This window comes from Falco biarmicus, chromosome 3 (genome assembly GCF_023638135.1).
Source record: "Falco biarmicus isolate bFalBia1 chromosome 3, bFalBia1.pri, whole genome shotgun sequence".
Classification (NCBI taxonomy): domain Eukaryota; kingdom Metazoa; phylum Chordata; class Aves; order Falconiformes; family Falconidae; genus Falco; species Falco biarmicus.
The window spans coordinates 35,107,971-35,135,171 of NC_079290.1; the positions used below are offsets into that span (position 1 = coordinate 35,107,971).

Below are 27,201 nucleotides of genomic sequence, written 5' to 3' on the forward strand. Positions count from 1 at the left end.
TGTGTATATTCATCTTTTCCACACAGATTAATTTCGCAAAATTTTAGATACTAAGAAAATGACTGCACAAAAGAGGGTTTATGGAGCTTTATGCTTCCATTATTGCCATTTTCTGTAACATGTGTCCCTAGATCAAGTGGTCACAGTCCCTGTCAGATTAGGGCTTTGCTTGCACTGGTATGCATCAGTCTAGTAAACATTTATAGAAAGTTTCAAGTGTTTTATCACTGTGGGAAACGCACATTAGAAGTTAACAATACAAATTTAGTCTAAGATGCATCTGGTTTTATGCAGTCTACTGAATTAAGCTACCATAAAAATTTAGTGCTGAGAATTGCCTCCAGCACCTCTTCCCCAACCACAAGACTGTGAAGGAATTAAAACTGTTAGGTTCTCTGTCTCTGTCTTCTCCTTTCCCCTCCCTTACCTTCTTGCTGAACTCTCACACAATTTTTGCTTTCTCCCAGCAAAACTGCATTACTATTACTCACCGTTATATGACTTACATGACTGGAATTTTATTTTTCTGTGAATGCTCTACACAGCAAGACAGTTTTATAGCATATAAAGTATCAGCCAGAACATGAAATACACCTATTTCACTACTGACACCTAGACAAAGTCTGCTTGAAACCAAATTGTATTTGATTCCAGATACAAAGTGTAATCATGATTAATATGTGTGTGTATATGAAAAGAAAGATTAGTTTTGTGAGGAAACAAAGCCTTATTTGATATCTTTCAGGTTCCTCCACCTCTCCTAAAGGAATGTGAATGCTTTGGCATAATACTGCTATATAAGCCACACTAATGACCTCCAGTTTTGCTTCACTAACTTCACTGTCTGAGAAGATGTAGCTTCCATTTCTATACTATATCCTTTGTGCACCAGAAAGGGATAGAGCTGCAGAACAAATTACATTCCTTGAGAAATGCTTAAGTTTAACTTCTTTGTGTATTGATCCTAATTTCTGTGAGGGCGTTCACTATTTTCAGGTAATCAACAGATAGTTCATAGGAAAAATGCAGTCTGAAAGATGGTATTTTTTCATTTGGACTATTTGTTGTTCATAGTACACCTGGAAACCTACCTGTAGTTTCTGTCCCTTGATTTAGATGGCAAGAGAATAAACAAGGCTATACCTAGTAGGTACTTTCCAGCAAATAATTGCTTCTGGTAAAAGCCATCCAGAGGGACATTGGCAGGCTTGTAGATGTGGGCCCATGCAAACCTCATGAAGTTAGGCCAAGCGCAAGGTGCTGCACATGGGTTGGGACAATCCCAAGCACAAATACAGGTTGGGCACAGAATGGATTTGGAACTGCCCTGAGGAGAAGGGCTTAGGGGGTGTTGGTGGATGAGAAGCTCAGCATGACCGGGCAATGTGCGCTTGCAGCCCAGAAAGCCAACTGTATCCTGGGCTGCATCAAAAGAGGCATGACCAGCAGGTCGAGGGAGGTGATTCTCCCCCTCTACTCCACTCTAAATGAGACCTCACCTTGTTGCAGCACTAGCAAGACTAGCTGGTTGCAGCAAGGCTTTTACCATCACATACCAGGTTAACCTCAACAAGTAATTCCTGCACCTTACCTTGGCACAGCCACCAATCCCCTGCAAGGTTTCAAAAGTTCATCTACTGTCTGTACTGTTTCTCCATCCTCTTCAGGCCAGTCCACCCTGCTTCTTGCCTCTGCTGTGTCTGGAATCTTCATTCTTCAGGGTCCTCTTCCAACCAGCCTCACCTCATCTGGACCCCCTGCTTCTCCCAGGGCCTCTCCTCATCTCTCCTACATCCAGGGTATTATCTGTCCTCTCTCTGCTTCTTCCAGGTCTCTCTTCATCCAGTACTCCCCCCCCATACCCCTTAGAGCTCTTTAACTACTTAGCAGGAACCAGCCACAGATGCACATTATCCACATCAGCCAACCCACCGCCCCTGAAGCCAGCCCACAGCTGTATATTATCAAGGTTAATTAGCCTGCCTTCATTCCTCTATGTCACCTGGAGTGCTGCACCTAGCTGTAGGGTCCCTAACATAAGAAGGACATGAACCTGTTGGAGTGAGTCCAGAGGAAGGCCATGAAGATGATCAGAGGGCTGGAGAAACTCTCCTATGAAGACAGCCTGAGAGGGCTGGGGTTGATTCAGCCTGGAAGAGAGAAGGATCTGGGGACACCATATAGCATCCTTCCAGTACATAAAAGAGGCCTACAAGGAAGCTGGAAAAGAGATTTTTTACTAAGGGTATGTAAGGATAGGACAAGGGGGAATGGTTTTAAACTGAAAGAGGGTAGATTTAGATTAAGGAAGAAATTCTTTACTGTGAGAGTGGTGAGACCCTGGCACAGGTTGCCCAGAGAAGCTGTGCATGCCCCATCCCTGGAAGTGCTCAAGGCCAGACTGGATGGGGCTTTGAGCAACCTGGTCTAGTGGAAGGTGTCCCTGCCCATGGCAGGGGCATTGGAACTAGATGGTATTTGAGGGCCCTTCTAACCCAAACCATTCTATGATTCTATGAAAATTCCTCACTTGCTGGGACTTATAGGTGATTTCTGGTGGCTATCTGGGTGGTTATGAAAATGTTTGACACAAGTAGTTAGCTTGTGGATGACAGCTGGTTCAGTCTCTCATCCTTACTCCTGAGAGTAAGGGCTACAGGACCCAAATGTGAGAGAGTTCGGAAAGGCTTTTTTTGTAGAAAGCATTAGAGGCAATGGAACAGAAGGAAAAAAAAAAGATCAGCGACACTATGTTTGTTGGAAATTGGTTTGCACTTTTTAATTTAAAGAAATGCTTTAGCATTAGCTACAGTCACTACCATAGCAATATAAACTGTCAGTTGCTGGTCATGCATGACAGATCCACTCTGATATTTCTACTTCACATTTGAGGCACACTCTCAAACTTTTAATTCTACTCTAATATGTGGTTCTGAAGGATTTCTTTTTATTGAACAAAACTGATCCCTACTTGCACTCAGAAGCAACACTGAAGACTTTACAAATAAAATTGAAGCATAGTAATGAATTTTTTACTGATAAAACTCTTAGCATACAATTGGCAAGACAGAATGTGACCTAATTTCTATTTATTTTTGTGTACATAATCAGCAATATTTTTACAACTTGCTACACCTGTGTGCACACCCCCACGGGAGTGTGTATGGCTGATGTTGACAAAACTGCACTTTGGTTTGCAGAATGATAAAAATTTTAAGAACCCAGCCTGAACCTGAGATAAAACCATCCCTAAAGTGAATGGATAACTACAGAATGCTTTTGAACTGCAATTCATAATTAGAACTAAAGAAAAAATACCCCAAAACCAAAATGACCAAAATCAAGACCCTCCTTCTTGAAATCAACATCAGTTTGGGCCAAACAGAGGCTATTGAATATGACCCTAAATGCCCTCAACAAATTCCTGCTTATTTTCAAATTAAGGCATGCAAAGGCATTATACCAATGTAGTTGAAAAGTGTTTTGTAAATAAGGTCAGATCCCAGATTAATCTAAATTTGTAGAAAACAACCTATGATATAATTATTTTTACTAGTTGAAAGCTTGCCTAATATGAGGACATATCCTGATTTTGTTTTATTTTGAATGAGGGTTATACTATAGTATGCTAATACACAGCTGAACCATCTGATAAGGCAAGATGTGGGTTGTTGTCCCTTAGTATCATACACAAGGCTATCAACAGAGCAACACTAAAGACATTGTCTCTTAGCCCAAAGCTTAATATCTTTAAAAAAAATCTTTAACAAACATGAGAAAAATACAGGAGCTCCAATTTGCTCTGTCAGCAACTCTTCTCTCTGACATGCCTCTTTCTGTACTGCCTCCTCTCTTAATACACTTCACACCGTGGGACGGGCCATTTTCCTGATTTCACAGAGGGTGCTCAGAGGCTGAAAGTATCACTATACATGCTACGTGTCCAACAGTTAATGTGGCTTCCCTGACTATTTATAAAGCTGGAAGGCACTTCTATAAGGTATCTGGTTCAGGCTCCTACCCAACAAGATAGACCCATGGCTAGACCAGGTCAGCCATGGCTTTACCTAGCTGAGATTTAGAAACCTCAGCAGATGGAGGCTATACAATGTCTCTGAAGGACATCTTCCATTTCTTCCACGATTTCAGCTCTGGTGGTGCAGCTCTCTTTGGGACACAACACTTTAGTGAAATTATCAAAATTTTAAATGATATAGAATCAACCCCCTTCCCATTGCTATTCATGGTAATAACCTTCATTGTTAGGGTTGTACATTACCCCTCAACACAAAACCTAGGACAGGGAAGAGAAAGGATGGTCCCATTTAAACTCAGAAAGGGCACTTAAATACTGCGGTAAGAACACATGAATAGAAAGGAGAACGTGCCCCTTTTTTGTACATTTCATAATTTTACATTGCAAAGAGAAAATAGTTATTTAAAAACCATCTAGGTAGTACTATCTTCTTTCTTCTGCCTCCTTAATTTTCTTCATCCTTACCCAACCTAGCCAATTGGCCAGTGTAGTTAACACTGTTTTACTTGTGCCTTGTTCCTTGATGTGTTCCCTTTGCCTTTAAAAACCAGAAAGATAATAAGAGAATAAAACTAAATTAAAATCTATGGTACTGCTCTTGATGGGGCTTTTTACAAGAACGTCAAAGTTTAAAACACCCAGCCATTTCAGAAAGCCAATATATACAGAGACTGGTGCAGAGCAATAACTTTTGCAGCAAGGCCAGTTGCTAATTGGTATTGTGATCATGGGTGGTCGGACTCCAAAGAAGAAATCTGTTTTACTGAGAAGCTGCAAATTATATTACTGCAGAAGGGTGTGAAGTGGACTTTCAAGTAAAAGCTAGCATAGAAGTACTGATTGTTCTTTTTGTGGTTTGGCCTTTTAAGCATATATTTCTTTTTGCTGTCCCACCTTTCTCCTTTAGCACAAGTGCAAGTAACATGTTAGGTAGATAGACCAATCTCAGATTTCGCTTGCTAGTGAAAAGGATTAAGCTGATTTCAAAGTGGAATCAGAGTGATCAGCCATCAGATCCTCTCCGAGTATTTGTAGCTCGTTAAGAACTTAATATTAATAAAGGTCTTGACTGTTACTATCATAAAATGTAGTAAAAATAACACAGAAAAGCAAGGAGCAAATACAGATTGTCTGATTTCAACAGCATTATAGCAAATTTGAAAATCAAAATACCAAACCTCATAATTATTATATCTTTCAATATATTTATCAAGGCAGAGATGTAAATTAAAGCTTCTTTGTAATGATCTGGAAACTTGTGAAAATAAGTAAAGTCTTTTTTGTCTAAAGGGTGAAAGACTGTCTTGATTTTCAGATGTGTTCAGATGTGAGTAGGGAGCTAGGTCTCATTTATGAAACAGTTTCACATACCTGTTAGTCTGCCACAGTAAGCTGTGCATATTTACAGAAGCCCATAGAGACTGGTGAGCCAAGATGCTATCTCGGTACATCAGAAATAGGAAATAAGAACACTGTAACAACACAGACCTCTCTAAACATTGTTTTCTGTAACTCCTGTATCAGTGACTGCTCTCTGGGGAAAACGCAGTGAGTTTAAAGTAACTACTGTTGTTCCACAGTGAGGTTCCATACCCAGCAAATATTTTCCATCCTCCCTCCATTTTCCATTGCAAGAAAATACCTCCCTTTTTGCCTCTTTGCATAGTCCTTTTCCCTGGATTTTTCTGTCTGTTCTTATGTTCCTGCATCCCTGTTTATTTCCTTTAATTCCCTCCCACGTCTAACATGTTTTGTTCTCCTGACTTTCTTTATGGAACATTCTCTTGCACACATTTTCCTTCCTCTAGAGAACACCCTGTTTCATACATAGGTGAGACTACAGATCTTCAGTACTGAGGAATCGTTCATCATTAACCTAGAACATAAATGACTTACATATGTACAGTTTTCCTGCAATTACTAATGAAAGGGTAGTCTTGGATGACAGAAATAACAGAGAGTAAATAAAGGGAAAGGCAAATAGAATAACCAGAAGAGAAAAAACCAGTTATCTCATGCTCTGTTGCCTTTCTTAATTATTAAGCACGTTGCTACTGACGTTATTAAGGTCAGAGAGGGGAAAAAGAATTTATTAAGGTGCATATTTGCTGAATTTGTGGCTAATAAATGTTAACAGAATTAGGAAAATATATTTTTTTTGGCCTGATGTATTAACCTGTTTTCTATGCAATATATATATGTGTACAGATACAGATATATATACACATATATTTCTGTGTGTGTGAAAGTGGAAGTGGTGTAGAGTGAAATATATCGGTTAAATAGAGGAACCATAAAATAATTATTTAGATTGCAAATGAGTAGAAAAATAGTTAATCTGGGATTTTAAACACTGAATGACACAAAAGCACTGACAAATGCGGTAACAGCAATAGACCAACATTATTACCGTGGTTTTATAATCTCTTCTTTAGAGATATCTTTGAGCAAAAAAACTTTTTATAAATTTATAAAGCAGGGATATTCATCCACTGTTTCTGAGTTTTATAATAATGAAAAGTAGGCAGTTATAGAAAAGCTTAATCCTTGTGGATTTTGGTAAATTGTTGGAAGAGAAGTGTATCGATAATACTGCTTGAAATTAAACCATATAGATTCTCAGCATGTTCCACATGAAGATCACCAGCTTTCCACATGTGCTATCGTCCCCCAAATCCCTCCTGTCTCTCTGGGGACTGCCCAGTCAGCCCCACAGAGCCCTTTCAGTTCCCTGACTTCTGTTTCTGGCCTCCAGGCTAAACCTCACATATAATTAAAGAGTTGGTTGTTTTAGAGGGTATTCTCTGCAAATGCAGAAGGCCTGCTGCTGCCTATCTAAGTCACAGAGCCTGAGTGGTTTTAAGCATAAGGAATTACTGACTGTCTCTAAACAATGAGTTAAAATTGTCAAGTGTGTTCAGTCCTCCCATGTCTTTCATGAAAACAGAGCTTCTGAATACCTGGCCTGAATGTGAATGAGAGTTACAAGATTATGTTCAGGCTGGCAGGTTTATTGGTTTCATATTAACAGTGCAAAATGCATCCAGTATCTCCACTTCTTTTTATATTTTTCCTCTGCTGAAGGAAAATTATTTTCTTAGTTATCTCTCTTCAGAAGCTGGATGGAAATGGCAGGAATAATGTCTGCTCCTTTCACTGGTGTTATCTGATAATCAGGATGGGGGACAAGTGTTATGGCAATTGTTGTACAGAAGATGACATGTGGCTACATGCTGTTTTGTAGCTTATATGTCTGTAAACCCCCACCCACTACCACACAAAAACTGAGAGTGAATTGAAAGAACATGCATATTTTTGAAGTGGACTGAACATTATTCTAACAGAGCCTGCAAGGATTAGGTTTTTTTAACTATCTCACTTCTTCAGAATTGGATCCCTCAAACTAGTATTGTGAGTGTAGGATTTCCTATAGATCTTCTGCAAAATGGCCTTACAGGAAAGAAAACACTACTGAGCACGAGGAAGAAATGTGGATGACAAATCCCAGTTGTTTGATGGTTCTTAGAACAGTTCTGCCAGAAGAAAATGAAAGAATTTTACTTTTTGTATTTTGGAAGCACTTCCTAAAGCTGAGCCCACCAAAATTCCTCCATCTCTTTTTAAGAAGTATTTGTGATTCAAAAGGCACTGTGATTAAGCTGTGATTTGGAAAATACTTTTCTGTACTTTCTACTGTCATATACTTTTGAGAAAGAGGATCTCGGTAAGGAAAGTGGTTCATACAGATCTCTAGTCTTTTTACTGAAAACATAAAAAAGTGCAGCAATTAATGCCATTTTTACTTGCATCACTCTTCTTTCTCCCATGACAGGCAACTATTCATCATGTAATAAATGCATACAATGCATTAGTTTTACTTATGTCTCTCTCTGGGCCTTCCACCTAAATTTATACTGTTTATAGCAAAGAACCGATCCTGAAAAAAAAAGGGAAAAAAAAAAAAAAAAAAGAGTGAAAAAGTCAGCAGTTTGTATTGTGTTTTTTTTTTTTTTAACATCTGCACAAAAGAAAGAGAAGTAGATTGAATCTCAGCTGACAACCAGATGTATAAAACATATGTATTTTCAAAGACCATTTCACCGAAGAGCTATTGCCTGCTTATCCAGAAGTAATCCCATTCTCTGCAGCTGGCAGTAGATGAATCTAAGTTCTCACTGGTCTCAAAGAAAATCAGTTCTGTTTCTTTCTCTCCCTGTCTATTCTGAATTCAACAATATGGGATATATATAATAACACCTAACAAAGAAGACAAGTTTTTTTAAAAGTTTGACAAACTTATTAGTTGCTGTGATGGATTTTCTTCCACTTCATGTGTTAAAGACTGCATGTTATCATGGAAGCTACATACAGTTACAGTTAGATACAAAAAAGAATTAATTCAAAGAATTTCTACTGTGTAAGACAGTTACAAAATAATGATGGTTTCTCTTGGACATATAATACTATTACAGGTCTTAAAAGATGCTGCAATGGTTGTGTCTTACAAAATGAGTTTTGAATTTTATGGCTCAGACTGATGACTGATTACAAATCTACATGCAATATGATCTGGAATTTATCAAGGTTAAACTTTTACTTGCAGATTTTTATCATGAATCAGCTACCATGAATGGTTATTAACTGGATTATCAATTTAATCATCTAAAGAGAATTATAACAGTTTTGAGGGGGTAATTGTGCATCATCTTTTTTTAAGAACAAAAAGCCAAATACGGAGAACAAATGTGGATAATTAAAAACTGTTGGCAGTTTAAACATATTTTTTTTTAATGTTACACATCCTTTGCCATAAAGTGGGATGAAGTTAATATTAGCTGTCTTTCAGGTTGTCATTTTTGCAGAATCCAGTTTATTATACCTCTTGACCTGCCTGGACTGTCTAGGTCTGAATTGTTCAAAGACTTCTGCATGAAGTTAATCTGATGCATTGTGAGCAGCCTTCACTTTGGTGGAGTTTTACCAGAACTGTTGCCTCTGATGGTAAAGTCTTCCAAGCACCCTGGCTATTTGCATGACTTCTTTTTTATTCTAACCCTACATGAACATGAATACTGTGTAACATGAAAAGGAAAAAATGGTCCAGACAGCTCTGTCTTGCTCAGGTTGAATACGGACACAAAACTCCAAAAGTTTGTGGAACTTTTGTTCCAAAAGTGTGGAATTAACACCTGTGGGAAGAAGCATTTTGTGCTGCTACAGGCTAACAGCCAGTGTTCAGCACTGAGATGTTTCAGCTTTCCCTAGGGATTTTTTCACTTCTAAGAGACGAAGGAAGACAACCTGTACCTCATATTAAACTGTATTCTAGCCCCAAATCATAACATTGAATTCAGATACTTTTATCTGAATAGAACACATACTTGAATTTTTGCTCCTGATTGCTACTGTTAGATACTTGCATTAAAGAAGTTAGTTACTTCAGTGCCAACCTATGGCCCTGTCTTGCACAGGGAGCAAAGAAGCATGGATTTTTCTTCTCTGTTATGCATTTTGCATAGAAAGGATAAATGGAATTTCACTTGCTAAGGGAGTACATGAGCTTTTCTCTCCCTGCATAAACTACCACAGCAAGAGATGGAGTCTGCTTCTCCCTACAGTTGTCTGCTTTCTGACAGGGGGGAAATGTAGAGAGCTTTATGGCAAGTGCTAGAGGCCATGATGCCTGTGAAGGACCTTGAAGGCTAAAGAAGAAAGAAAGTAAGATAAGGTTGGCTGAACGCTGGAAGAAAAACGGGATATGAAGTGAGGCCAGAGCGGTTGCACCATGCCACATCTCGGCATCTGGCTGAGAACATAAAACTCAGAGAGATAAGAAAGAAGAGAGGAAAAAAAATACAAGAAGTTCAGTGCATTTGTAGCTTAGTAATTAACCGATTATATGTAGCCAAGAAGTGTGTGAACAGTATTGATTAACCAATGATATATTAGTATGTTGCGCGTGAACAGTGAACGAGGATATATAAGCGTGGGTTTTGGACTAATAAAAGGTCTTCTGGTTGGATTCAGAAGTCCATGTCTTCATCTCCTCAGGGAAACTGCAACGTTTTAAAAACCACTTTTCCTTTGTGGGATCTCTCATGGGAAGGCTGCAGCCCTGCACATACATGCAGAGTTCAAACTGTGACAGTCTTGAGCTCTTAGGTTGCCACACTTCGTATTCCCTTCCCCCACCAAAATAATTATCAGTGGAAAAGCACCAAGAAGTCGTTAGATTAGGCACAACAAAATGAAAAAGCATAATTAGCCCCTACAGGCAGTACAATGAAAACATGGAAACAACTCTGTTGCAGAAGGTAGATGAATGAAATGCTGGTGTGCAGGACCAAGTAATATGTAGGCAACCTAAAGTAATTTAGATTGATGTTTTGAGCAACTCTGGCTGCAAGAGGCATTAAGGGCACCCATGTGTTAGTCTAATTGAGGCTATGTCAGCATTTCTTCTGCAAACATTTACCGTATTTTAAAAGCCTGGTAGTTGCAGCTGCCAGTCTGGGCTAAAACCTTAGATACAGATCTTGGTACAGGAGCTCATCCTCTGAATAAAATGAAACTCCCATTTATTGTGAGACTAGGAGGAGCACCTCTTTGACTTGGTAGCAAAGAGGTGGATGTTGGCTTGAGCTCGTCCTGAGAGCACAATGCTCTAAACTCTGTCTGAAGCCCTCCTTTGGGGTGGAAGAAATACAGCCGTAAAAGGCAAAAGTAGCACAGAGGCAGGGACTAATTTTTCTATCCTTATCATTAAGACTTGCAAAAAATAATTCAAGCACATTACAGGCAAACTTCTGGGAAGATCTGGGAAGAGGCTAAGCCTATTTGCTCAAATTAGACTTCCCAGAAAGAATCCAGTTTAATGACAAAGTCATATACAATGGCTGTGTGGAGGCAATGCGGATTTACAATGGCCACCAATCAGCTGAAACCCAGACCCAAAACATAAACATAACACTTCCTCCTAGGTAGACATATCCAAATTTCCTAAAATTGCCAGCACAGTTCTTAAGATCATGACAAGAACCACAATAGTAGGATTTATTATTTTTCATCCATTGGTATTAATATAATTGCTACTGTGTCTTTATTTGCTTCCTGGATTTTTACACTTTCACATTTGCTCCTCAGCCACAATGGCATGCAACTTTTTTAATCTTAAAGCTGAAATTTTCATATAATCACATTGTTTAAAAAAACAACAATAGAACAGCTTATAAAGAGGGGCAATGAAAGGTAATAACATAAGTGACTGAATTTAATAATGTATTTGCACTTTTCAGAGCATACAAACCAAAAGTGCACCAACACACACAATCTGACCAGCATTTAACTTATTGTTCAATAATTTTGGGGTGGTAGAAAGCAGCAGTGACAAGCAACTAATTCAAAATATACTCAAACAAACCAAAGTTACTTTACGCTATAGAAATCGAAATATATCTCAATCCTGCTTCTGCTGATGTGTTGAGTTTCTCTGTTTATAACTGTCACACTTCCTTTGTTTGCTAACTTGGATTTGCATTTCAGAACTTGAAGTAGTTTTTTTATCTGCAGTTAATACAACAATTTGGAAGCTACTAATTACAGGGTATAATTAATCCTTAAATAACTATTTTACACGGGATCTTTTGTCTGCAGTTTATGATTTTGGTAGCATGAAGCATGCACAGTGTTGTGAAAAAAGAAAAATGTGGATGAAAAGACATAAAGAATATGCAGTTCTGAAAGGAAACAAGGAGTGAGAAAGGAAACTTAGGAAAGTTTTAAAGAAAGAAGCTGAAAGAAAAACTGCATGAAAAGTGAACTTCAGACTTAGAAGTAAAATACAGATACTTACCTTTAATAAATATAATGGTGTACATTATATAAGAGAATGGTACTTTTATTTTAGAATATGTCACATTTAAAAATAAGTTTTTAGAAAGATGAGTGAATAATTTTAATATCTAGACCATATAATTGTTTAAGTGGCTATGAGGCTATGAAGACAACAGCTGTAATATGCAAATCAGTGTAGTGATCTATAATTAAGGTAAAAATGTGGTATTTTTTTATTCTACGAGTTTGATTTTATTTCTGTTATTGAAGTATCACAAAAGTGTTTTTTTAAAAAAGAAACTATCAATTATTTGTTTGGGGGCTTAGGCAAGTGATATAGCCAATATTTGAAATGCTTTCTGACTGAAAGATCAGTGAAAACAAAATAATAAACCTTTCAACACAACATTTAACTCCTACATGTCTTTTAGTATAAATTTTGGTCAGTCAATAGAGGCAAAACTTAGTATTTTTTAAGAAGGGAAATATCTACAGCTGCTGAGTTTATTGACTTATAACTACTTTTTCTAAGCTCAGGTATAGTACACAACCATAATGTTGAAACATGATGTTTATGCTCAACATAGGCTCATAAATTATATTGTCTGGTCATTGAATATATAAATATTCATTGAAATATACATATTCCTACTTACCCAACAGAGAGGAAAGGCTCCTTTGATTCAAGTCTGTCAAGTAAATAAGAGAAATTTTAAATATTTATTTATTTATTTATTGTATTTCAGAACATTTATATGATGAATCTAAACCAGCCACACTCAGTATCAAATTTACTTAGTAACCAATACACAATTTAGCAACAATAGAAGGGCATGATGCACGATGCTAGGACCTTAACAAAAAAAAATTATAAAATAATCCCATTTACCTAACTGAGCTTTGGTTTAGATATCAAATATTTACAAAGCAGCACACCTAAGCCCTTTAAATTTCACAGATTCAGATGACTTGTGTAGGTGTTTACACTGGGAGGCTAGAACGAACAAGTAATACTTTGTCTTTTTTTTTTTTTTTTTCATTTGTCATGTACGATGCTTTTTTCTTGATGGTTATGATTTAGGGAAGATATCAAATGTTTTTTTTTAAACTGTAAAGATAAAACTTAGTATGGGTGTAAGAAATTTGCTTATTTGATAGCTTCCACACCCATTTGTTTGCTTTCCAGCATCCTCTATTCATATGACATGGTCACTTCATCATGAGAATTTCTGGCACATTTGCCAAAATCAGCCTTGTCTAGAGCTGGATGTCATTGGTTTCGTAGACCAGAATCATGACCACTTCTAAACCCAGTTCAAAGTGTTGCTCTCCACCTCTCTGCTGTTGCTGCTGCATCTGTGAGAGCTGCACCACTGGCACACTGGTAGAAGCTTCTAGTAGTAGTTTCCACCCATCCAGCATAGATTTAAAATTCCTCATCTAGGATATTGTACTGTATTTCTGTTACAGTACCTGCAACTAGCTGTCCTTAATTATGTTGTGTGTCCCAGCTGCAATGAGTTTACTACTATCAGCTGCTTCTTAGGACTATTAGCACATGACTTTAGGGTCCTTTATAAACACATTCAAAACAAATTTGCCACTCAAATATTTGAAGAGGTTATATGACAAGCAAATGATGCAAAAGTTCTTTTTTGTGTTAATTTTCACTGAGAGGAAGCCAGACAGAACAGCAAATAAAGCACACCACCCCCACCACCCCCCCTGTGTACTTAATGTCTTTTTGTAGCCTTTAATAAAAGTGTTTCTAACAAAGCAAAGTATGTCATAACTGGAACTGAACGTTTCATTTGTGATGACCCCTCCCATCAGAAAACAATTGAGTTCCACAACAAAATATCTGAACTAGAACTGTAAACAGGACTAATTGTAAACAAAAGTACTGTAAATAATTTGTCAATGTTTTAAGAATGAACCTTTCCTGCATGTCTTCTTTGTAGAAAAAAAAAAAGTACTTTGGCAGTTATTATTCATTTAGCAAAGGTTATGTCCAGAAAACTCACAAACTGGTAGTGCCGTCTGTCCAGAAGGGTATTTACAAAAGGTGCACTTGTCACTGTTCTTTTGAAAGGATTATGTGATTTTGTCTTTAATTGAAAATACTGCATATTACATTTTCACAAAGCATTTACTTTTTTCCCAGAATCACCAGTGGAAATAACTTAGGAGCCTGTCTTCATTTACAATGTCATCTTCCAATGTGGTTTAAACCTAATTCTCTGGGGTTGGATTTCCAGCAGTGGTAATGACAACTTGAATAAGGCTTGAGGAAAAGCCAAAATGTACCCAAAATACAGTAACTTTTCTTGTGTCCTCATGGCTTTACCTTACCTTTCCATTTCTTTTTGGGGTTGTGATCCACATTAAAGTAAAATAATATGAGGCGATCACTGGTGGCCTTGTGTATACTTGGAAGCACAATGGAAGCCCAAAGGTGGGTATTCCTGTGTCCAGGGGAATGCTTCTCCAGGGCAGTGCCAGTGCTGTCATGAGTGCTTTCCTTCCCAGCCTGCAATGCCGCACACCCAAACCCTCATAGCACCTCGAAAATGCTTAGCTTGGCATCCTCTGTGCCTAGGCAGAGAGCCATAATGTGACAGGGTCCTTCATGTGCGTGGTTGCATATTTATCCTGCAGGCTCTGTGCATCCACTATGCCAGCTTCAAAGACCAGCCTTTTCTGCTGTGGATTACAGTAAAACATCTGCACCATCTTTGCAGCTTCTCTCTGGTGTATGAGGAAAAGCCCAGCTAGTGTAATGGTTTTGTTTCCTGATTTTCTGCTTAATGAAATGAACCAGACCTGGGAAGTACTCAGTGTTTGGCTCTAGGGATTAACTATACGCAAAAGATGCAAAGAATGAAGGTCTCAGAACATATTTACATACTTCATAATACAGAAATTTTTGTAATAAAGAGAGACCTGGCACTATCCTGATGGAGGACATTCTGGTGGCTTTTACTTGCAAATGAAAAGTGTGACATAGAATGCCCTGTGGACAAAATACTGCAATTAAAAATCTATTTGAAATCCATTCTCAAGATGGAATTCAATTTGATTTAAATAGTACTGCCCTAAGTTTGACCCCTCTTTAGTATATTTGACTAAATGGTTTTAGATAATTTGCTGCATTACTTTAAATTAGCTCAAGTGTTCCTCATAATAAAGGAATACAATTATCTCTTGGCCTTTTATTTAAATTGGTAATTCAGTATATGGCAAATTAATATAAAGGTTTTAAAACTGCAACACCACATAAAATAACATCCTGTGTCATCTTTATTGGTGACATTTATCAATAGATATTATAGATCTATTACCTTTCTTTTCTAGCCTGCAGTACACCAAATTCTCTAGAGTTTCGAGGAAGTCTGCATAATTAAATATAATATCTCAAAGAGAGTAATCCTGATAAGCTGTGAGAAGGGCTTCAGGAAAAATGCTAAACCAGAAATTTTATTTCTTGCAGAAAACTATTAACTGCAAGAAATTGGACAGTAAACAAAGGTAATAATGTTTTAATGATGTAGGAATGGTAATGAAGCTGGAGTGATCAGGATTTTTCTTTCTTTCCTGAAATGTTTTTCCCATCAGAAAATTTCAATTTGTCAAAATGTCAAGTCAATATATCAGTTGTAATAGGAGAGAGGCAGGCTAATCAGTGGCATCACTGGGACATGGCAGACTGAGGTTGTGTTTGCTTTTGATTCTGAGCTAAGGTTTTCTGAAAGGTCTGAATTTCTCATCTACATATAACCGGTAAGTTTTTTGCAGGAGGAAAAAGGATTTTTACACCATGTAAACTGCTCAATTAAAAACAGTCCCTATAAAACCAATCAATTTCTACCCATTGATATGCTATAGTACTGTCACATTATGTGTTTAAAATAAGGACCCAGAAATTTCCCATTTAGTATTTTACCCCTTAAAACCTGTCTTGGAGAGACATCATACAAGATCTGATCAACGTAATTGTGTATTTCACGATTGTTTGCTTATATTAATGCAAATTATCTAAATCCTGTCTTTGACATGGTCTGAACATGTAGATGGACACATTTTTCAGGGTTTGCAGACAAACTAGAAGGTAACATGACTAAACTAAGGGCATTTGAATTCCTCTTTGACTTGTAAACAATTTAATGTAAACAAAATAATTTAAGGACAGGAAGATCCCAAAGTAAATGACTTTCCTTGCATGTTTGCTCTATTAAGATTACAGGCAAGATGGCTTTTTATATTGGAGGCCTGACACAAGATATAAGTATATGTAATTTCTTGTTAAAGAATCTTTGCCTCTGTTTCCCTAGTTACAGAACAAAGTGGGTAACATTTCTAACAATATCAACACTGTATACAAGCAAATGGATTTTAGCTATGCATTCTTCAAGGTAACACATTATGAATCAATATATTCTTCCTCGTGGTGTTCACATAATTTAATCTCTAAGGAGTCGGTAAGGAAAACGTGGAGTCTAAGGCATTTGTTAGGGTTCTTATTCTGACTTTTTAATATAATAAAACTGTCCTCCCTGAATCAGGGAAAAGTGATGGTCAGGGACCAAAATTGTTTTAGACATGCCACCGTTTTGAGCTACAATATTGAAATCAGAATTCCTAAGGAAGATAACCTGAGTGTGTTGCTGACATCACATTTTTTCTGTTTGATTGTAAAATGCATGAATAATGACTGAAGTTTTCAGGGGGACTGGAAGAGTTAATACCTCTAACAGGAATCTAGAGGATCCAAGTTTTTCATTCAAGCCATGTAGGAAAGTCAGGCCAACTAAAAAGCATTTTGGACTTCAGTTGTTTGATGAATTGCCTATATAATATTAATGTATATTTTGTATGATTGATGTGGCTGACTGACTTACTTGTCAAGCATGTCTATCTCTCTGCGCTGTACAGATTTAGGAACAAAACATTTAGTAAAAATATGTGAAGTCAAAGAATATTCAGATTTATGGCTTACCCTATTTGCCAAAGAATTTAATTTTAAAATGAGAACAAAGGACAACTCAAGGGACCATTCAAAAGAAACTGAGCTATTTTCCATTCACAGTAATCAACCAAAGCTGCATTTTTCTTTGCATGTTGACTTCATGGTTTGAAGTCAACAGTCACTAGTGATAAGAAAACATCCTTCAGAAATTTTTAAGCGGTATCACCCACATTTTGTCCTCTAATTCCTTTCCTTTTTAAAGCATATGCATTATAACTTTTGGTGACTCCCAATATTTGTATATAATGCAAGCAGGCCAGCCAAATAAAAGCATGTCTTAATTTACAGAAGAAATATTATTTCATGTAACTTCCACTATCTACTGGGACTGAAACAGCCATTGCTGGTGTATACTAAGTAATCCTCCCTCCCTCCCTCCCTCCCTCCCTTCCTCCCTTGCCATTTATAATAGTTTCTGTGACTTAAAGTAATTTCAATCCAAGATAATTTTTATGGACATCAGTAACCATTCTCAGATAGAATTAGGGAAGAAGTACATTCTGTCTTCTGAAACTTCTATAAATATCATTATAAACAAGTTTTATCAAGAAGCACTGAGTATTCTTGAATGAATAAATGTTAGACCAACTGTATAGAAGATCTGATCTGTCAGAAGTGTTTCAGAAGCAGAGAATATGGTGGAATAATTTACAGCTTTATGCCAAATTTTACAATTGTTCTTAATTAATTTAATAAGTTCCACTTCCAACTGGTGGCTGACATTGTAGTTAATGACTCTGGTCAGGAAAACAACACAAACTGTATTGTGTAATATTAAATACTGTATTAATATGAAAATATAACAGTGCCCAGGGATGTTCTGTTCCATAAAGTAAATGCTTCTGTTATTTATTGAAACATAAAAAAAGGAGTAAAAAATAAAATACATTCCTCAAACCACAGATGGAAACTAAAGCACTGCAAGCTCAACATGTCATTCTCAAAGAATTGTGCAAATGGGAAGGAGGGGCACATTACATACAACATACACGTAGTGCTATGTTCTGCTCAGTTATGATTTACATAAATTATTTGAATAACAAAAGAGATTACAAACCCCTGTTTTTTAATCACTCCAGTGAACAGAGTTAAAATTGGAAATTTGTTTGATAAATTGGAGAAATAATCTGAAATCAGTGTAATTAATTTTTTTTTAAAAAAGAGATGCCCAGTGAAAATTTGAGAACAAGAACTACTTAATATGTATATGGAATGGAGGACAACTGGCTAGGTGTTGCAAAAATACCAAGTTTCAAGAGAGCGAGAATTGAGTAACAGGATACTGTTTAGTGTGGGGACACAATAAAACATCTTTCCTCAGAGCTGATGAATCCCTCAGCTGCTGTACTGTGCCAGCTTTGGGCACATCATTTTGTAACAGGGTGGGGGTAGATGAAGAGAACAGAAAGGAGAGCAATTAAGAGTTTAAAAAATGAGAAGGAGCTTTAAAAAGATGGAAGTGCTACATCAAGTAAAGATTATCATCAAGTCCTCCTTGTGTCCTCTGTAAAATAGGATCTACTACCTTGGAAATATCAGCTGAAGTTGATGCTTCCAACTCTGGGGGTTCCTGATACTAATCCAGGAGCTAGAGTTTCTATCATTTAGATCCTTTCTGCTTCATGAGAAGAAGCCTAAAATTTCTGCTCCTAAAACCCCTTAAGGGCTATTTGTCTGGAACAGCTCACTGAAGTCACAGAATATGAAAGTCTGGGATGAACACCAGATGACACAGGAGAAACCAAGTGCAAAGGGTACCAGTCTAAATAAGCATGCCTGTAAGCTATTGATGCTTCACTCCTGATAGATAATTTTTGCCATGTAATCCCTTGCTGGTTACATCTAATTCCCATTTTGAAAGAAGTCTTTAGTGTTCAGGAGTTAATCCCTGCCTGCCAAGCTGGTCCTAAATCACAGAAGTGTTTTCCAATATCTTTTCCAGGGATGTTTCAGGTTAACTTCCATTTCAGCCTATTTTAACTACTGACATGTCCCAGCATTTCACTTGAGGCACAGCTATTAAGTGAGGAACACAAGTAGATGCTGTAACACAAGTTGTACGTTATGGCAAAAATGATGTTGCAACTCACACAGAAACACTTAGATTCTTCTTCGTTCTACATTTTTGGGTTTTAGCTCCTCTGAATCATTGCAATGTCAATAAGTAATATCGTTCAATCAGCACATGCTTCATCTTTTCTGCTTTCAGATCACAGTTAGTCCAAATTTGATTGAAGTTCCCTAAAACTAAATTTTATTAATTACTGAAGATTTTATTCAATAAGTAAGTTACTACACTAGTAAGCACTCTAGGGGTAAACAGGTTTACTGAAGGTTGTTCCTTTGGCTACCAGAGTGTCTATATGCAGATGTAGATATAATCCATACTTAGTCCCTTATGAAAATATTGCAACACATTATGCATTCTGACTTGCAAAAAAAGACATATTTTTTCTAATATCTTATGATTTCTGATAAGGTTAATTAAACATTCAGAATAACTTCAAGATCACTTCCTGAAGAATCAGGTTTTCCCCAGCTCCATAATGAAAAAATTGCACCCCAAAGAAGTTAACTTTCCAATATATCTGTAGGCAGTGCACATCTTACACAACCTAATTTCTGGTGATACAGAAAACTGAAGTTATGGTTGGTCCCCATGGGACGGCATGGTTGGAGTATTTCTGTCTTTGAGTGCTAGGCTTTGGTTTACATTAATGCAGTTACTCTGCATTTAATATGCTGCAAGGTGGAGTTGTCTTTACACTTTTCAGAGGTTTGAAGTAAAAGCAATGGAGTATCTGGCTTAGCATATATATCATATGATTTTTAAGCATTTTATATGTCTGGACAACAAAAAGGTATGTACAAAAATATATTTTATTTTATTTTATTATTTAAAGAAACCCTGCAAAAATTACTGAATGCAGCACATTTTATTTAGCCCATTCTACTTAGCACCTAAGTCCATGATAGGGTAGTGTCAGAGCACTCTGGGCAGGAAAAAGCTTTTAAGGGAACACTTAGCATTGGATACTGTCTGCATGACCTGATGTCAAGCTGTCTAACAAAGCACGCTGGCACTGTGCACTGAAAACCAGATGCAATATTATGGGGGTTTTCAAAATCAGCCCAAGATAAAGCAAGGTTTTTCCCTTTTAATTTCTTCTGCTTTACTATATAATGTAGTTTTGCTAGATGTATATAGCATATGACCAAATTTAGCTTGTTTCCTAGCAAAATCTGAATATTTTTACATAATTTGTAAACACCAAATTCTTGACGTAAGTACTAGTTTCAGGGGGCCCTAGGATTTATTTCTGCATGAGTTAATAGGACAGATCATCTTTAGCCATCAGTTAGTAGAGTGTGACTGAATAATATGTGCAGAATTATGTCTAAAATTTGACAGTTGAAAAACTGAATAAAACATAGCTTTCAATACAGGGAGGAAGTGCTTTAAAGAGACAATGGCAAGGGGCTAGTGTGAAACATAAATCAGCCTATGCAAAAGTTGGTTTTGATATTCTAGTAAAAAGGTACTTTGTCATGTTGAATACTGAATGCACTAGTGTTGTAACCCATGTTTTGGGGTTGTGACAGGGAAGGGAGTCATGGGGAACAGCAGTAAAGAAAGTAGTTTCAGTTAATGGGTAGCCTAAATTTTAAGCAGCAAAAAGAGAGGAAAACACAAAATCTCTAGGTCATTTGAAGGTTGTATAATAATATATTTTCAGAGAGCTAGAACTAAAAAATAGCAGCATATCCATCTAATATTCAGTAGCTGATTATAGTTTGTACCTGACTGTACTGTGTTTTCCTCTGTGAATCCATGAATTGCAAAGACAAAATGAATAGTGGCATGGATTCTCATAGCTGAGATAAATATTGCTAAATGTGTCTGAGAAAAACTAAGTTGTGACTTGGAGGGAAATTAATTCAGATTCTGCGTATGAACACCTTCTTACATTGTTATAGACTACAGTTTTTTCCCACATAACCCAAGAGAAATCTGAAGCCAAATGGAGTGATAAGGGAGCTAAATAGAATTTAATCTGTACACCACATCTGTATGATGTTTCCAGTCATGAAGAAATAAATGCTCAGATTCAAAGTGAGATTCTTGCAGGAATAAGGACTCATTTTCCTTCCTTCCTAACTCTGATCCTCTTCCTAAACTGAAAACATGTTCAATTTGGTACCATTATTCAAGTAAGCAAAGGAAACAAACTCTAGAGAAGGAAAGTAACTCCGTGCCACTGCTGTCAATTTTAATTTTTTTTTCCTGTGATATGCTAATAGTTGCTAAATATTGCAAAAAAATATGCTCCCGACAAAAGAAAGATTTTTGAAAAAAATATAGTGGTATACTTAGCTTAAAGTCCTCTTTCTGACAGCTTTAATCATTCTTAGCATGAAGCTGATGTCACCTGACCCTCTTCTACTCTAAATCAGAGTAAGAACATTCAAGTCAATATGCACTGGTCTGAAAATGTCTAGAATGAGTTCATCAGGGCGGGCTGAACAAAACAGTGTTGGCTGATCTAATGCACACAATCAATACTACTTTACTGCATGGCTATTTGTAGTCACAAATAGATGAAGGTTAATGCAGGCATTGCCTTTGAGGGTCCCAAGGGCAGAAGCTTAATCTCCTTTTCCCTCAATGACACTACTAACACTTAAAAGTATTTACAGGGGGAGCACTGCTCTGACAATGTATGATTCATGTTTGCCATGCTGTTTCCTAGAATAATCTTACTCTTGTAAGACTGAAAAATACAACACACATTTTTATGCCAATAGGTACTAGAAATTTCTCATTTCTTAGGATTCATAATAAATTCACACATGTTTACGTATACAATTTTTACTTTTCAGTAAAATAGTCAATGCTTTTGCCAGAAGTTCTGGGAACACCAGCAACATAATCTACCAAAAAGGCATGCGGTTTGTAACCTAGTCTTTAAAAAATAAAACTACACTTGACACTGTGCACCAACAAGGCTATCTAAGTATCGGTCTTCGCAGGCTGGATAATACATTTTCAGACAGTATACTCCAAGGCTTGCAGAATTCACCAAGAAATAAACACGTAGTCTAACTTAATTGTTAATAATTCACTGCAGATTAATATGTTACTATTCTCCCTCTGTGTTGCACACAGCATAACCTTCCATGCTGTAATCTTACTTAACAATCCATTTTCTCTTAAACTAAATATACTCTAAATCTCTTCTGATATTATTCATAAGACTTTAAAATATGTAACAAGTTACAGCATCTCATTTATCCAGCCTTCCTTATTTAGTCACAGAATACTACATTTATAATCCAGTGTCATATTTCTGTTGCTGTTTGTAGGCCACCTAAACTGTGCCCTTGCAGCACATCAGCAGCTCCCAGACTGAATTACAGTCTTCTGTACTATTAGAGGTATTACATGCCTAATTATGAGCTCACTTCAGAGTGGCACTCTGAAGCACAGCCTTCCCCTGCATCTCTGATTACTGCTGCAATTAAGGCTTAACTAAATTCCTGAAAATTAAGAATCCCACTGTTCATTTGAGATGTTAGGGCAGACCCTTCTCTATTGCGTTTCACAAACCCTATGTCCTTACTTTTAAGGCCTCTATAAAATAGTTAATAAGACAGTTACCAAACAGCAATAGTTACAAAACTGGATACTGTTTCTATGATGTCTGCTTCACTAAAACTCAAATGTGGAAAAATGGCCATGGTATCTGTTTCCGATTATTTTTTTTAATGTTGTAGGTATTGTCCTTTTTCTTTTTAAGCTAACTGAAACACAGCTGAGTATCCACAGAAGACATTGTCTTTCTGCTAGAACACACAGAATCCAAATTCTGATTTTTACTTAAATCAAATGCAAGAAGCCATGAAGTAATAAAGGGTACAAATCTCACATGTAATAAGTGATAGGAACAAGGCTCAGACTGTCAAGATTTAAACTGAATGAATAACTAAAAGTACTATTCTTGTTTTCCTGCAGACAAAACCATCAATGCTCTGGATCTTTTAGGAATTTACTTTATTAATTATAAGCCAGAGGTTTTTCATTCATGTTAGCCACACAAATTCTTGTATAAGAAAAGAGTCGTAATAATTTCAATGCTATTGGAAGGTTACTATGTTTTCTATCCCACTGTGATATAAACAGTGATTAAAAACTGTGACAAAAATAAGATGATTTTACAGTTAAGTTAGTTTAGCTATAGTATATTGCTTCAGTTTTCATAGGGAGTGAAAAGGTAAGAAAGAAGAATAAACACCAGGAAAAAAACCCACAACAATAAGAGAACAGGGTATTCTTCTCAAAATTTGCCAATCTCTGAGGATGAGTGTGATTATGGTGTCTGGGCTTTTGTGGAGGAAAACAACAGTAGTCACATGATACCATATATCAATTTCTGCAAGAGGAAAAGTACTGAGCTAAGAAAAGGGATGCAGCTCCTCTTCAGTTGTATTTAAGTTGGTTTCACTGGCTTTCTTGTAACAATGGAAAAAAATAAACTGAGAAAAGACTGTGTAAGTCTGAAGAATAACTTGAGGGCATATGGGAACAAAGGCAAGTGCAAGTCTTTAAGTCTGTGTAGGACATACTTCAAAACGCATCTAAGTCAAAAGCATAACTGGAAAACTGTGGTAAAGGTGAATACAAATAAACATGTGAAAAATGTAAGATTTAGGATATACTTATAATCTGAGAAGGAATATGAGCCCTGGTCACTAGAGAAAGATTCTAAAAGGGAGTTAGTCTTTTTAAAATAGCAAAAGGGAAGACTTTAAAAAAAATAAAAATCTACCCCCCTCCCAGTTTTGTTGTCCTAGTACCTTTGGAGTTACCACACTGATTAGGAATAATATGACTGAATGAACAAATCAAGTTGACAAGTCTATTCGAAATATTTTTGACTTTTAAACTTTATCTGTGATTTGTCTCCAGAAGCAAAGGTTTTCCCGAGTGTTACTAAAGACCTGAGACCTTACTGCATTTTTCCCTCTCTAAACTTATCAGGTGCTGCATGTTTGTCCTCTGGATCATAGGAAAGGGCAAACTTATGTCCTTGGCTGGCTCTCCCAAACCCTCCGAGCACACAGATTTGTTCTTTAAACATCTCTGGGACCAAACTGATTGCAGTTACACTGACATAATGTGGAAATGCAGAGCTGCATGTGTTGCCTTCCACCAGCAGATTTTTTTCTTATTCTTATACTAGTTATTTGATACAGGGCTTTTTCCTTGAAAGAAAATAAAAATTCAGACCAAATTGAATCACTGGATCTGTGTAGCTTTGTATTTGTGCCTTTTAACATTTTTAATGTAATTGTGGATGGAACTTAAGTTCTTGATAGAAGCAAAATTTACACTGTTGTGGATTTTCAGTGAGAATTTCAGACAAAATAATCATTTTTTCTGTACAGTAATGACTGCTTCAAATGTGATCAATAAGAATATTATTTGATGAAATTAATTTAAATAATATTTTACTGGACTTAAAATTATCTCCATTTAAATACGCTTAGAAATGTTGCTTTATGAAAGCTAGATCTTTTGACAAAAGAAGAACTGTAGAACAACACTCATTTTAGATTCATTCCATTAAACTGAAATAAAATGGCTTATATCATGAAGGAAGGTAATCAAAGGCATCAAGAAGATGCATTTCTGTAAAAAATGAAGTACTTTGATTCAAAAGAAATATCACACTATGTAATCTTAATATGATGAATTCACCAAAGTTTAAGTTCTATAAGCATTTTTTTTTTTCATTCAGTATGTAGAATAAAGTATCAGAGGCATAATCACAATTTAATGCAAAATAATCAATCAGGTTTATTTTCTGTTGTCTGGACTGTGTCTTCAGGTTCTTGTAGACCACTGATAAAAATGCACACTCAAATGCGTTAAGAAAAAGAAGGAATAAAAAAGAAAGTTATTGGAAATCTAGGACAATATTCAATCAAGGAAGATCCTTACACCTGCAGTTATTTTTGTTATATGCCAGTAGGTTAAAGCACATTGCTAATACACTGCCAACGGCACACTACAGCAGCGATCATGCAAAATACTGCAGTATTCAAATAGAATAGTAAAGCTTGTTTGGCACGGAATTTGTTGAGTTTATGTTACACTTTCAAAAGGGAAGAATGATCTCAAGAAGCCTCCTACCCTGGAAGAAGCGATCACGTTGCCCATTACTGTGCCTTTCACACTTTGTCCTGAAAAGAAGGGCACCCAGGAGTGCTCAGTAAAACAACTCAAAATAATGGATGGCTCTCTGGACTGACAGGCAAACCAAACCACACCAAACTCTACAAACGATATCTTAAAATAATTCTGAGAAGCAGAGAGCAAGCAGAGAAAGACTAAGCAATTCTTTAAGCCTCTGCTGTAAAATAAAACTGCAAAACCAAAGGAAATGCAAGATGTGTAACATAATCCAATCAGTTTTGTGATGGAGATTATAAAAGTAAAATGTACTGAGGAAACCGATAAAGTATTTTTGTCAAAGAAAAAGAAAACTTTGATATAAAAACATAATAATACCCTGTAAATAAAAGATCATCTCTTTCCAGTATATTAATATTAGACATTTAAATAGAATAATTTCCTCTAGAGGCTATGGGACTCATAAAGTTGTAAAGGCTGCTTAATATGACTAATTAGTAGCATGTGAAATCAAGCATGCTGAGTATACATTTCAATTGCATTACACAGAGAAGTGGCTGGAAATGGGAAATGGCTGTGGTGTCTAACACCGCTCGGGGAGCGCTGAACCATAAAGCTGAGCCTCCAGTGACCAGCCTGGCGAGTGCTTGCCCTCAGGGGACACCTTTGCCAGGGCTGCTCTGAAGGACAGTGCTGCAGGAGCTCAGCCACCCCTGGGTGGGATCCTGCCAGTCAGGGCAACACGATGAGAGATGGTTTCACTCCAAACTTGCTGGTCTTGTCAATCCACCCACTAAATCCATCCTGCTAATTGTTGCTCCAGGACGTGCCTCAGCTGGAGGGAACCCTGGCTTCATGCCCAGCCAGCGATGGAAATACTGAGGGGAGCGGGGCCCGAGTGACTCCTCACTGGGCCCTCAACATGTGGCACCGGAGCAGGGCCGGTTTTGCTTATTGTGGCCTTTAAGGAGGCCTGGAGTTTGGCAAGGGTGAAAATAACCCACATGGGGAGGGTTAGTCTTAACTAAAACATGGGTTAGTCTTAACTAAGTTGGTTTTGGAAATGTTTATAGGTCATTGGCATTATTAAATCGTGTAGAGCAAAGACAGCAACTAGATACCCTGGCAGTGCTGAGTAACTTGCTTTACCAGTTTTCTTCTAAATCCTATCTCCCAGCTTTCACACGTTATAGAAACATTGGTTCACTCCTGGGTGGCTTATCTTTGGTAAACTAGTTTCCTCAGAAAGCAGACTCGGATGTGGTCTGGGACAGTTTGCTCCCAGTTGTACCAGTATCACTGCATTAGCTTTGGCTCCCCATGGCCCCCATGGTCCCCAGCTAGTCCCCCCACCCTCCACCACCTCACGCAGTCGGGCCTGCAGCAGCCACACTCATTTTCATGCCACTAAAAATCCCACCATTCTGCTAGCCTGTAGCACAGTCAATAGATGTCGTCCCCCCTGCCCCCTTCTCAAATCCCTCCATCTTTGCAACTGCTAAAGGAGTGCCAGAGATGACTGAGTGACCCCTGTGCCAAAAGCTGTGCGGGCAGAACATGGTGAGTCCATCCTGTGGCAAGGCAAGCCACAAGCAGTGTGTGCGTGGTGGCTCTGCTCTGCCTGGCCTGGGGTTCGGACCCACTCCTGGAGCAACTGAGGATGGAGCCATTAGCAACCTCCAGAGTTAAAAACTAGAAGAGCCTTGTCCTCTTTTAGTAACCCCAGCAAAGACCTCTGAAATGGAGAAAAAACTTTCAGACATGTATGTAACACCTCATATAACATGGTGGTGGACTGAAATGAACAATAAATAGTTAAAATATTCTTTTATGATGTAGAGAAACAGAATGCTGGTCCATCAGAGTATTTGTGGTTGATTCTACATTGGTATGTTGGAGCATAAACCCAGAGGAAAAAAATGGTAAATGGACTTTCATATACTAACTCAGAACTGCTGTAGTGAAATACTAATCAAAACACCACTAAATTAAAAAGACAACGCATGATCCTTTAATTTACCACAACAATGCTCCCAAAGAGTGCTTTAACACATTTGTGTCAGCACCTTTAATCTTCACCTTGTCTTTCAAAGATATGAAGATTAACAAGTA

The 27,201-nt window shown here is 37.3% G+C and overlaps 1 protein-coding gene across 6 annotated transcripts in view; it reads right to left on the reverse strand.

Annotated features, from left to right (window-relative positions):
- Positions 1-27,201, reverse strand: part of RALYL (RALY RNA binding protein like) — a 401,162-nt gene that overhangs the window by 46,405 nt on the left and 327,556 nt on the right. For all 6 annotated transcript variants that reach the window (XM_056332687.1, XM_056332685.1, XM_056332686.1 and 3 more), the window contains one exon: positions 12,526-12,558. In XM_056332687.1, the coding sequence (XP_056188662.1) occupies positions 12,526-12,558 (33 nt within the window). The remainder of the gene's footprint in view (positions 1-12,525; positions 12,559-27,201) is intronic.